This window comes from Nicotiana sylvestris, chromosome 8 (assembly GCF_000393655.2).
Source record: "Nicotiana sylvestris chromosome 8, ASM39365v2, whole genome shotgun sequence".
NCBI classification, from domain to species: Eukaryota; Viridiplantae; Streptophyta; class Magnoliopsida; order Solanales; family Solanaceae; genus Nicotiana; species Nicotiana sylvestris.
In genome coordinates, this window is record NC_091064.1 from 47,066,776 (window position 1) to 47,080,807 (window position 14,032).

The 14,032-nt window shown below is 31.6% G+C and overlaps 3 protein-coding genes across 3 annotated transcripts; 1 reads left to right on the forward strand and 2 right to left on the reverse strand.

Moving 5' to 3' along the window:
- Window positions 1-3,810: 3,810 nt before the first annotated feature.
- LOC138874991 (uncharacterized) lies at window positions 3,811-9,564 on the forward strand. The gene is made up of 9 exons (XM_070153794.1): window positions 3,811-4,120; window positions 4,782-5,536; window positions 6,210-6,470; window positions 6,749-6,832; window positions 7,211-7,458; window positions 8,312-8,445; window positions 8,563-8,567; window positions 8,719-9,248; window positions 9,336-9,564. Exons 1-9 carry the CDS (start codon window positions 3,811-3,813, stop codon window positions 9,562-9,564), a joined length of 2,556 nt encoding a protein of 851 aa, XP_070009895.1.
- Window positions 9,565-10,414: 850 nt separating this feature from the next.
- LOC104220352 (uncharacterized) lies at window positions 10,415-11,697 on the reverse strand. The gene is made up of 2 exons (XM_009771195.2): window positions 11,347-11,697; window positions 10,415-10,852 (listed from the first exon to the last, which is right to left on the reverse strand). The coding sequence occupies exons 1-2, from the start codon at window positions 11,695-11,697 to the stop codon at window positions 10,415-10,417; spliced, it is 789 nt and encodes a 262-aa protein (XP_009769497.2).
- Window positions 11,698-11,757: 60 nt separating this feature from the next.
- On the reverse strand, window positions 11,758-13,625 carry LOC138874992 (uncharacterized). The gene is made up of 3 exons (XM_070153795.1): window positions 13,030-13,625; window positions 12,048-12,598; window positions 11,758-11,957 (listed from the first exon to the last, which is right to left on the reverse strand). Exons 1-3 carry the CDS (start codon window positions 13,623-13,625, stop codon window positions 11,758-11,760), a joined length of 1,347 nt encoding a protein of 448 aa, XP_070009896.1.
- Window positions 13,626-14,032: the final 407 nt, after the last annotated feature.

Genomic DNA, 14,032 nt, shown 5'->3' on the forward strand with positions numbered 1-14,032 from the left:
ATTTTCAAGTTGAATTAGTAATAGGAATTTTTTAAGAAGTATATCCTAAAAGTAATAGGATTACAAGGCTAATATATATTCCCAAAAATAATTATACTAATAGGATTCTTAAAGGTAATCATGTAGGATTCCTAATATGTAGTATTATGTCCTAAAACTAATAGGATTACAAGGCTAAGAATTCTGATTATGTCCTTTTATTATGAGTTATTATACTTAATATTAAAAGGTTATTTTTGTAATCCAATATTTTATTCAAGTTTTTATAATAATATAGATATAGATATAGATAGATACATGAGTACTACTATTCCAAAGTTTCACGTGGATACACTTAAATATTTATAATTTATAGCAAATTATTGAGCTGCAATTAATTTTTTTTTTCATTTTACTATGTATAATGATGGTAAAGTAGTAAATTGTAGGAGTAATATATACGTAATAGTATTGTAATAGTTATACTAACTCCTTTTTTCTGGAGTAATATGAAGTTTCGATATTATTTGTATTACAATGTTGTTGTCAATCCCACAATAAATATCAGATGGTGACTCGTAATTATATTCATATGTTTTTTTTTACTATCTAATAAGAGGGAAAGCAAGGAGCTCTTCGCCAACATGCCTACCTGGCGTAGGAGTATTTTTGAAATTGTTGACTTTCCTTGCTGAGCTGTATTGCACTGTCTGGTCTAAAGACTTAACCTTTTGTTGAAAAATCAGCATTATTTCTTCTAATTCCCACTGTATCCTTGTACAGGTAATAGATTGAATTGCAGCAATTTTTTGAGTTTTATTTTGCCCCTACTTTTGCTTTTTTTAACAGTAATTGTACTTGTATATTTTTGTAAATCCAACGACTGGTACAGCCTTGTTTTAACGTCCAAAGAAGCATTAATGTTGATGAGGTCACATGAAAGTGACACATGCTCTCATAAATTCACAAGTGTCTCTAACTTATAAGTACTACTATCTTTTAGTACATGTGCTTTTAAAATGTTTTTTGCCCTACGTAAACTTTAAAAAGTATACAAAGGAACCTCATTTTTGTATCCTTCATTGCAAATTAAATTTCATCCAGCTTTAGCATACTCATTTATAAAATTGGAGTATATAAAAATTAATAGTAGGTCCTTTTTGGGTAAACAAGATAAGGTCATTCTATAAATTAAATTTAAATTTTTTTATTTTCATCATTGTAAATTAAAATTGATCTAACTTTAGCATACCTATCTCTAAAATCCTAAATAGAATGTAATTTTTGTTTTGGGTTAAGAATTTTTGTTAGAGTAGAACATAGTCAACTTGAGGTAAAAAAGAAAAACAAGTTCTATCCATTAATATGACAAATGGATAAATGAAGAAAAACAACTTTAATATGCTTTTCAGTTACTATAGAAAATAAAGGATCCTAATTCGGTTAATTAATACTATGACAGAGGAATGACTCGACAAATAATTATATACGACTATTATACTTTTCGCCTACCTGGATTATTTGTAAATAAATCATATTAATTGATAAATGAAATTATAAATGCAACTATATAAGATTATCTTCATTTTAATCATTGGAAGGAAAAAGGTTGTTAAATAACTTGTGTCCGTTGTTACTATAACAATTGGAGAACTAAATAGGTAAAGTGGATCAACAAAACTTATAAAAGTAAAAGGTACTCCTACCTTGTAAACTTATTTGATAGATAGCAACTGACAACAACTTCTGCGTGAGTTCAGTTCCCAATTGAGATTTCCCCTTTTGATTTTTTGATGTGTTTGATTTTATTGCTAAGTTAAGTGTTGATTTTAATAATTTCAGCAGTAAAGTATTATTAAGATTATGTTAAAATTGCAATTCTTTAATAAAAATATAAAATAAAAAAATCGAAGAAAACAAGAATCCTAGGGCAATCAGCAGTTTGCTTCATCGTAGCTTAACTCTCAGCACTGAGAACCTCTCTTTATTTCACTTAATCTTCTTGAAGTTCCTGGTAACTTACTTTACCATCCAATTGATGATGTTGTTGAAGCACTCAGAGTCTTAAATATCCTCACCAATTCCATTTTTGTCAATTGATAATTCAACTCCTCTTAAATTAAAAACCAAAATGTAAGATATTCTCTATGTTTATGGCCTAAATAGAACTGCAGAAGACAAAGAAACCAAGTTTAATTTGTGTTAAGCTTCTTTTCTGGTGATGGGCGTTGCGATGCTATGGAGACTTTGGGCAGCACAGAAGCTCAGTTGAACCCCTAATTTTTCTTGTCAGAAAAATTGACACAACATCAAGAACCGATGAATATAACACATTAATATAAAAGTGGTACAAAATCCACAAAGGAAATAAATTGCAATTTATATAATTGAGGAAAGAATAAGTTCAGAAAGATAAATACTTACAGAACATAAGTCCAAAGTTAAGAGCAAGAGGAGCAATTAGAGACTAAGGACACATATTTAACCTAATTTTTTGATTAAACTATAGTCAAATTATTTTGGTATTCAAGACATATTAAAGAAAATGCAAGAAAATTAACTACCTTACAAAGATATACAAGAAGTTGACAGTGAAGATAATTGTAGGAGCACCTTTAATAGAAGCAAAACATCTATAAAACCCGAGAAAGAGACGAAGAAAATAAAAGAAGAACTTTAGAAGCAAATACTCGCAAGGAGAACAAAGAAGAGATGGTATGTAATTTTTTATGTTGTAAAACAGAATCTTTGTACCATTCAGCAAAGTTAAGCAGAGAGAACATAGAAGTCATGAGATGTAATTTTTTACGATATATAAAAAGAATTTTTGTATCATTCAGCATAAGTTAAGCAAAAAATTTGCTCAAGTTAATTAGCACAACATGATCATAAAGCAAACTCCTTTTAAAATTTGAGTTTCAGGTAATAGTTTGGACAAACAAAATTATTAATTTTTTGCTTTTCAATTATTTTAGGTGGTTTAAGATTAACTTTAGGATTCTTTGAAGATGGACTTTTAAAACAAAAAGTTCTTTAATAATGAAAAAGTATGAAGAATTAACCTAAATAGTCGTCCATCTAATTGTATGTATAATTCATATATAGTCGTCCATATATATATATATATATATATATATATATATATATATATATATATATATATATATATATTATGAACAATCATATATCATTAGTATCTACTTTGTGTATACCGGCTAAAAAAGAAAATAATAACTGTCAATCTGTATGAAGCTCTCAAAATTTAGAGGCTAATATTTAGCATATGTTTATTGGGCCCGTGCTGCCATTACTAGTTTAATTATGGAAATTTTACACTCTATAGAAAACCTTAGTACCCTATTTATTTTAAATAAATACCATTTTAAAATATTACATCCTATAAATACTTTTATCCTTTATAGCAAAATATTTAATTATAGTTACATCCTATATTTAAGGCACCATATATGCTAAGTAATATTTTTCTCTCTCCTTTTTAGTATTTTCTCTCACATAATTACCGTATACCTGCTCTAAACACGTTCTCTCTCTCTTATTGCATACACTTTACTCTCTTCTCCCACAAACCCACGTTTCATAACTCTTCTCCCACACAAATTCTCTATTTCTCCGCCATTATCAATCCCACATTCAAAATATATTTTAAATCACTGTTTTACTGCCGATTTGTTTTCTCCTGGTAAGTTTACTTCTTCGAACTTTGATATCATTAATTTGGTTCTCTAATTTTTATACAGATTTTTCATAAATTTCTGAAACAATAACCATTGGTATTGTTTACTCACCAAGAAGCTTTGGCTTTTCTTTTCAATGGCGGATTCAATGCCACACAAGATGATAACCAGAGGTATACCCACCAAAATTCTCAATTTTGATGGGCTCTCTTTCTCGTTGCAAATAACTAAAGGGGAGTCGGATTTTGCAGGTAAGTCAGCAACTACAGTTTCACAGAGAAGAACTAAATTACACAATGACAAGTCGAAAGAAGTCCACGTTGAGAAATTTTCAAAAGAAAGAAAAAATTCAGTTGTTTCAAAGATGAAAAAACCTATGAATGATTCTTCATGTGTCAATGTAAAGGAAGTCGCTGCAAAAAAAAAAAAATACACGACACCAAAAGGTAATTGCTATTGCATCAATATGAATTCAAAGAAACTTATATGTATTCATAATTATTCAAGTTATTTTACATGTACGATATTGTATTCGTATGTATCTGGTTGTATTTAAATATATTTAGTTTTATTCAATTTCACATTTTTGTACTATTTGGTATCACTGTATTCAGCTGTATTTATAAGTATGTATATGTATTCTTATGTATTTTGATAGTTTGCAACTGTTCAATTTTCCAGTATGTTTTTAATTGTATTCATATGTATCCATATGTATTCATCTTAGTTATTTTTTGTTTGCAATTGTTCAAATTTTCAGTAAGTTTTTAATTGTATTCATATGTATTCTGCTTACTTATTTTTTATGTCATGTGTGTTGTAGCTAGTTTTTTAATATGTATTTAGCCTTGTCAATGTATTTAGTTGTATTCGTATGTATTCATGTCAGATGTACTGTAATATATCTGTGTATTTAGTTATATCTATACTTCTAAGTGTTTGTAGTTGTATTCATATGTATTCATGTAAGATTTACTATGAAATATGGTTTGTATTCAATTGTATTTACATGTATTTATTCTTGTTAAATACAGGAAATTAATTTTTTTGTGAAACACTAGCCAAAATTTGCACCCCATATCAGTGTTTATACTAATACTGATATAGTCTCCCAGCTAAAAGAGAACCTTACTCCTGATCAGTACCAACAACTTGGCAATACTTGCTTTGGCTCATTTCTTCAAATGAAGCGCTGTGAAGTTCAACATCAACTCTTCAGATGCTTCATGGCTCTCCAGTTAGAAGACACTCCTAACAATGTATTTGCAGTACACGTCAATGGTACTTCATTACATTTCACATTAAGGGAGTTTGCGATTGTGACTAGCCTCAAATGTGTTGGTAATGATGAAGATTTTGAGTTTAGTGAAAAGTTTCCTAACCGGCTTATTGAGACTTACTTTGGAGGTTCTAATCTTGTCAAGAAGGAACAATTGATGAAATGCTTTGCTGACAAGAACTGGGGTCCCGACAATGATGGTGATGCCTTGAAGATATCTTTGTTGTATTTCATACACACCTTCATTTTTTCATCCGAGAAGAATAGTACAACTATACCAAGGCTACATTTTGACTTGGTAGAGCGTGGGCGCTATTCTGAATATCATTGGGGTTTAAAAGCATTTGAAATGTTGACAAAATCGATTAGCATGAAGATGAATGCTGAGAAGAAGTATTACAGGATAGCTGGGATGCCACTGGCTATGCAAGTGTGGTTTTATGAGTGCTGTTCAGTTGTTGATTCCAAAATTGCACTCCGAGTTGATGACGTGGTCCCCAGAATACTCAATTGGAGAACCACCGGATATCAGCCAACCTTTGCTTATCTGATGAACGGCATGTTCAATGACACCGAGAACATGGTAATATACAAATTGTATCCTTGCTAGTTTATATTTTATTAATAATTAATAGGCATACATTTGCATATAGAAGTATGCCGTTGCATTCAGATACATTTTTGGTGATGTAATACCTGTTGTAATTTCAGATGTCATATTCTCACAAATATGCTGCATACAAATGCATCCGGATTACTTATACATTTGCATACAAGAGACTGCATTCATTTTCAGGGGATGCATACAACATAATACATTTGTATACAAATACATACAGATAGAAAATATTTGTATAATCAGCTGCATACAGACACCAAATACAGCTGCATACATTTTCAGGGGATGCATACAACAATATACATTTGTATACATATGCTTACAGATATAAATACTTGCATACAGATTCAAGATACATGTATACAAATGCATAGGGACTAATAAATAGCTGCATACCCTTATATACAAAAACTGTATACATTTGAATACATCTAATGCATACAAATGCATTCATATGCATACATCAATAAATAACTGTTGTAGCCTTCATTATTAATTCTTCATACAATTGCATATTATTTCCAAATCATTAGTGCTGCCTTATATTCAATACAAATTTCAGTTTGTATTCCAGATCTGCATTTGTATGTTTATAGTAAGACTTTGATTGTATTTCGTTTTTCAAATTGTTTACAAGGACATCAGTCCAAGCGATATAGAGCTTGCCATTATTCAGAATCCTCCTGTAGGCGCCGATGTTGAGAAGAGACCTTCTCCTGCTCATTCAGACAAATCGGGAGAGGATTCAGATGACTTTTCTCCTTCACCCAAGCTTCAATGTAAGAAGAAACATGTTGCAAGTATTGGTCCATATTCATCACTGCCCCATAAAAAGCGCAAGGAACACGAAAGGCATCCTAACGAAACAGAATATCAACCCAAGATTCCTCCTGTTTGTGTATCCGAATTTGGACATAAAGTTTTGCATGACAATCAGCTGCAAGATTCCTAAAATGACGAAGTATCTTCTTTGAGGAAAGACCTAAATTCATTCAAAGAATACGTGAGTATTTAACCACAAATTAAACATTACAGTTTAATGAATAACATTCATATATTTTTGGCGCAATCTTATAATTATTTTTGTATTGTTAAGGTTGTGGGAGAGTTCAAGTCTCTAAGAACATTGATCAATGATAACTTCAAGAAGCTTCTGACCATCTTTAACAAAATCAGCAAACTGAAAGTTTACACCAGAGAAAGGAACCCATAGGGAGACGTGATGATGGCATTGACACAGATGTCGGAGATAATGTTAAGGTTTATCATTCTTAACATATTGAGCATTTGTTTATATCTCTTGCTTGCTGTTATAATTAAATAATTGTATTTATAAATGTTGTATGTATTCGACTAGCCTTTAACTGCCTCACTAAACTGATAAATGCATCGGCCAACACATGTATTTACCTGTATTCATATCTGTGTTAACCTTAATATGTAAATGGAATTAACTACTGTATTTAAACATATTCAGCTGTATTTTGATGTATTCTGATTTGTATTTCTTGAATATGTGTGATGTATTTCAAACTCCCATTTCCATTACCAAAATCTATTTTCTTACTACACTTATATGTATTTAACTGTATTGTAACATTAAGTTAATACACTAACAATGATACATACACCTAACAGAAACAAGTGCTTAATGATCAATGTTTGGAGTATAGAGGGGAGGGGAAAACTACATCAGAGGTGCCGTCCAACATACCATCTACTGGTCAAGAGGGTGTATCTACAGAATTCTATGTATCTCAATTTGAGCTGGACGACAAGTTTCTTCCCAGTCAAATTCTAGAAACTAGAATTGTGATTCACAACAATGCAAAAAAAGCTGAATCAACCCCAATACCATCTCATGGGAATCGGCGACCAAGTAGATGGTACTTTTCGCCTTATGAGTCTAACTTCGACTCCGTAGGTTAGTATTTTTATAAAGTCAAGATTCAGCTTTCCTCATGGTTTTTAAATTTAAAAGTCTCTAATCACGAATTCAATGAACAACAAGTACCTCAGTAAAGTTGACCCCCATTTTTGAAAAAAGACACCCCTTTCAGGATGATTCAATAACGGGGCCACATCCTATGTTAATCATTCAGGAATATGACAAATGGGTTCGTGATGGTCTTCTCGCTAGACATGATCAGAGGTGAGTTTTCCCCCGGTATGTGTATTAAGTTTTTATATTTTTAAAAATGTATATAATATTTTTTATACCATACTTGTAGAAGTAATTTGGAAGACCATTACAAGAAGAACAAGTCAACACTTCATATACCATTGGATTTTGGTGTTGATCAAGTTAATTCAAAAAATTGATTTTACCTTCTATTGTTTGACGGGAAGCTATGGGATGACAACGTAAGTTTTTTCCCCTAACTGACTAATTTTCTTTGAATAACAACATGTTGTTTTATTCAGCTATATTCAGCTGTATTATTCATCTGCATTCAACTGTATTAAGCTATATTCAACTGTATTCTAGTTATAGTCAGTTGAATTGAACTGTATTAATCAGCTATAGTCAGCTGAATTTAATTGCTATATTCACCTTTATTCAACTTCTGCATTCAGTTGTATTTAGGTGTATTCAGATGTATTCAGTTATAGTCAGTTGAATTGAACTGTATTAATCAGCTATAGTTAACTGTATTCAATTGTTATATTCAGCTTTATTCAACATCTTTATTCAGCTGTATTCAGCTAATTTCAATTAAATTCAACTGTTTTAATCAGCTGTAGTCAGATGTATTCAACTGCATTTGTATTCCGCTTTATTCAACTCCTGTATTCAGATGTATTTAACTATATTCAGTTGAATTCAAATGTTTTATTCAGCTATAGTCAGCTGTATTCAACTGCATTTCTCTGTATTCAACTGTAGACAGTCATATTGAAGTCTTTAAATCGTAAGTAGTCAATTGTATTATTCAATATTATTCAGCTGTATTCAGCTATATTCAGTTGTTTTCAATTGTTTTAATCAGATGTAGTAAGTTGTAGTCAGTTGTAGTCAACAATTTTATTCACATACAATCTATTGTATTCAACTATATTTTTCATATGTATTTCTCTGTATTCAGCTATATTCTTTAATAGTTTGATTAATTGGACTCACACCATGTACTTAACTTTGTGTATAGCATATTGACGTCATATTCTACTATTTGAGAAAAAAGGGAAAGTACAATCAAACAAGCAACTTCAAGTATACAACTGTTGATTGTATATTCAAGACAAGAATCACTGAAATATTCAACATGTATGCTGATACAGATAGTAATGCTAATGTAGCCAAAGAAGAGGATGTGGTATGTGAGTACATAAGAGGCTACAAATTGCATGCAAATGTACCTTGGCATACTGTGGATAATGTCATGATACCAGTCAACTTGAAGGACAAACTACACTGGGTATTGGCTGTTGTCTCATTCAAGGAGAGATGTACCAAAGTGTATGACTCGTACAGATCTGCAGGTCATGATGCTTATGTAGTTTCTGAGATTTATAAGATAGCTAAGCTTGTACCTCTATATCTATCAATCAGTGGCTTTTACAGAGATAGTCAAGGCATAGATTGGTCTACTTACTCAGCATATACTGACAAGTCACATAATGATCCCTTTGAAGTTTTTTTCATTTCAGATCTGCCTCAACAGAAAGCTGGTAGCATGTAAGTATTCAAGCATCATTATTGTATGTTATATACAAATCTAATTGTATGAATTATTTTTAATTGTTTCAATCAATTATTTTTTAGTGATTGTGGGGTGCATGTTGCAGCATACGCAGAGTTTCTGAGCACTCTTGGAGAGATTCCACAAATAACATTTGATTCCTCTCTACTTCGTCAAAGATATGGTGATCTCCTCTGGGACTATGCTATGCGAAAGATAGACGTTGATGCCATAAGTGAGAATGAATCACCTTCAAAGATTGCTAGACAAATCACGGAGTCAGATTCAAATATGCAGATAGTGTTAGAGTAGCTTTAGGTTATTGTAGTTTTGGAGTGTAGTTTCAAGATGAATACTATTTTGAGTAGTTTTTGGTGTAGATGGTATTTAGTTTGAAAAACTTATCACTTTATCAACAATGTTAGTGTATGACAATTGTAACTTTTCAATCACTGTTTCACTGGTTTATTCATAAGTATTCATGCTTATTCTTCAGTTTGGATACATATTTATCTTACAGGATTCAAGTATATGTTAATACCAAGCAACTTTGCTTGAACACATTTTAGTTAATGAACATGTTAATGTCAAAGTCAGAAACTTTATGTATGCTGATGGTAGGTTATATAAAAGAATTTAGATGTATTTTTTTCTGGATTCAGTTGTATTCAGTCGTATTTAACTGTCAAATTCAGTTGTATTCAGTTGTATTCAGCAACATCCATTCAGCTGTATCTTCCAAGTTCAGATAACACATATTAAAGAACACAATTTCAAATGTATTAAACAGGTTTTACGTAATCAGTTGTATTCAGCTTGTTTTATTCAGCAGTAGTTAGTTGTATTTAAGTGTATTATTCAGCTGTATTCAGTTGTATTTTGGTGTATTCATTTACATTCAGTGCTACTCAACTGTATTATTCATAAAAATACTTCAGCTGTATCCAGTTGTATTTTTTAGTATTCATCTATACTCAGTTATACTCAACTATATAGTGCATATGTATTTATCTGTATAAAAATATTTCAACTATATGTATTCAGAAACTATTCACGAAAGTCATTTCAAAATATATTACTTGACAATGAGAATTTATTACTTGACAATGTTAACATAAGTATTGACAAATCGTTGAAGCACTAATACATGTCAGAGTGTTAACTATTTATTACGTGGAGCATTTCTACACGTTCGCTTGTTATGTCCTCCCCCATATATGCTACATGAATGTTGATTTTTTGACTGCAACAATTCACTTAAAGTTTTATCGCGCTTCTTCTTTGGCCTTCCAGAAGGTCTTTTCCATTTGGGTGGTAGTACAACCTCCTCTACAACATGTTCTGGTATATTCCAGTCATTTCTGTCCGGTAGCGGGTACACTGGCAAATCATATGTCATTACAATTGTATTTGGTTTGTAATAGTTAGAGCAATATTCTTTTGGCATTAGAAACTTGCTCTTCAATACAGCCCAAGCATGTGGGCATGGCAATTCATCAAATTGGAACCTCCCACAAACACATTTTCTCTCTAATAGGCAGACTGTGTAATTCCTCCCACCATCGTTAACCGTATGTAAGTATTCAGTTGATGGTACCACCTACATTTAAAAGTAGAAATATAAATTTTGAGCACATATATCTGAATTACCAAATGTATAATGCTGAATTAATAAGTTACATACAACTGAAATTTTTGCATATAGATGAATATATCAAATATTTAGACCAACAGAATACCATATGTAATTAGTGCAGAACTTATCCGAATTCTGCTGTACTTTAGGCAAAAGGATGCTAACAAAAGCATTAGAATCATACGTATTGACAATACATATTAAAATTACAGATAATACATCTTTGTTAGTTATATTCTGATGTATTCCAATAGTTTTTGCAGCATGCTTTTAGTTATATTCAGTTGTATTCATATCAGATCTACGGATAAATATATCTTTTATGAGTTTGAATATAGTTGTATTCATATGTATTAATGGTAGTTCTACTTAAAAAATCATTGTATTCAGTTGTATTCATGCCATTAATTCAGTAACAATTAAGCTATATACAACAATGACATTAAAATATAACTTACAGTCATACGTGTAGACATTGCCTCATTCAAAGTCAGCATCTCCTGGTATTTTTTTCCAATCGTCGTGTATGTCTGTGTAGCTTCTTTGCGGTTACTACAATTCCAACGTCCAAACATCTTCCTAACTTCTTTGAGGAAGTCGTATATTGGCAATTTCCTTGCTGAAACTAGTGAGACATTGATTGACTCAGCAATATTTGACGTCATTTTCCATCCCCTGTTAACAGGTGCATACAACCTAGTCCAATTTTCGTAACCAGCTAACTCTAAGTATTCTTTCACTCTAATATCTACCTTCTCCACCTTCTCCATCAGACTGTCAAATTCAGCTTGTGTGTATGCTTTTGCCATCGAGAAGTATATCTAGCTCAACTTGGCATGGCTCTTTTTGAATTTCTTATATACGTTGTTTCATAGATGCCATATACAAGCAAAATGCGGTACATATGGATACACTCTCGATACAGATTTAATGATACTCTCATTTTTATCTGTAATGATGCACATGTTTTCCCTTTCACCGTATGCTATCTTGAATTGCTTAAAGAACCACGTCCAAGCAACATCGTTCTCTGAATCAATAACACCATATGCTAGTGGCAATATATGACCTGTAAATACAATTGAATATAATTATTTTTAAAACATGCATTTCAATATTTAAAAATATTAACAGATTGTATTATAATTCAGATACTCACCTGCACCATCCAACGTGCTTGCCGAAATGAATGTCCCGGTGTAGTAAGATTTTAGGTGACTTCCATCCACAATAACAATGGGTCTACAATGATCAAACTCCCTTATAAAGGCATACAATGATATATACACGTACATGAATTCATTTTTTGGTGATTTTACCATTCTTATGTGGGAACCTGGATATGTCATATCCATCGTATATAAGTATCCTGGTAATTTTTTGTATGAATCAGCCGGTTCACCTCTCAGAAAATTCATTGCCTTTTCTTTAGCCCTCCACGCCAACATGTAGCTAACATCTACACCTAAATCTGATTTCACATCATCAATAACATCCCTTGGAGTGTATTTCCTCTTATGGTTTGTAAGCTTAGGCCTTATCATACCACCTATAAGGCTGCTACTAGCCTGCCGCTGCTCATACACCTTATCCTTCAGCGGACATGTATGGTTATCATTGAATTCTCTCACTTTGAATAGTTCTGATTTGTTAATACTTGAAGCCTTAAACCTCCATTCACAATCTTCTGAAATGCATAATAATGCATAGCTGCAAAGAATTAATTATTTTACATTTGATTAGCATAAGTGTTTACAAAAAATGCAGCTCATATATAGACAAATATAATCTGACATAGATACATCCTGACATCTCTATATATAAATTTTTATACTACTGAATTCCATTATAGTTATATGCGTTTGAATACAATGAATACAACTGAATACACTTGTTTGTATATGCATACACTTAATACCATAGTAGACATAATAAGAAAATAATTAGAGCCACTGTTGTGTATTTATACTAGTAAAATACATATGAATACATGTATTTAAATGCCCTAAACAAACATATGTTTACTTCATCTGTGATCATCTAGATGAAATACACAAATACGCATAAATACAACGACGTCAAACTTACACCTCGAACCAATAATCGAAAGTACAACGGATTTTTTTTAAATACATGCAAACCCGACAGCATTAGACCTATCAACCTGGAATTGAAACCTTTGAGCTATAGCATAATTCTCCATCACCTCTTTCAATGTAGCCTTATCCTTATAAACCTTTCCAGCCATAACCTCCTTTTGATTAGTTTTTGAAATTATCAAATCCTTGTGGAGTTCGAACACTCCAATCGCTTCTCCTGAATTGACAAAAATTAGAGCCAGTGTATTATCTGTATCGGAATCGTACCTTTGAACTCCTTCGTCTATTTGCACAATGTCGCCTTGATTTAAACTACCTCCGGATGTAAGATCTTTTTTGATAGTTGTTATGCACAAAGGATACATCCCAAATTCGTTGTTCTCTTTTTTCAATTCTACATACACTCTGTAACCCATATCATTGTGTATTTCCATTGGTGTGCAATTTTCTTCTACTTTGTATTGTATTTTAATGGTCTTGGAGCTCAAATCGATACCCAGTTGATTTGAAATTGAAACAACCAGATCATTAAAGGAGGCATACTCCTTTATCAGTATTCCCTCAATTGAAAAATCGATGTAATTGCCCTCATCGTTCCACTTGCCAGAATGACGCAAAAAAACTGTTAAACTTTCCATATGTATAGAGGATGAATACCTTATTTTGTATATAATTTGTATCAATCGAAAAAAAGAGAAGAGAATGGAAGAAGTTCGATCAGATGTTGCTCTGTTTTTTCGCTGTATTCACGTTTCTGAGATGCTGTCTTTGAGCAGAATACAGATTAATGTGTACTAGTTTTAGTTCGTTGAGTTAATTTAGGAGAATATCATGTGATTTGATTTCCTTTCATTTTTAACCAGTTTAACCTTCCAGATTCTGCGCAGATATGTTACTGTATTTCACGTTAAAGCCGCTTAAATACAACTAAATACATATCAGAGTTAGCTGGAATTCCTGTTTTTACGCCTATTTTTTTTGTTGTATTAATGAATACAACATCTCAAATACATGAAATACATTTTATAAAAACATAAAAGATATC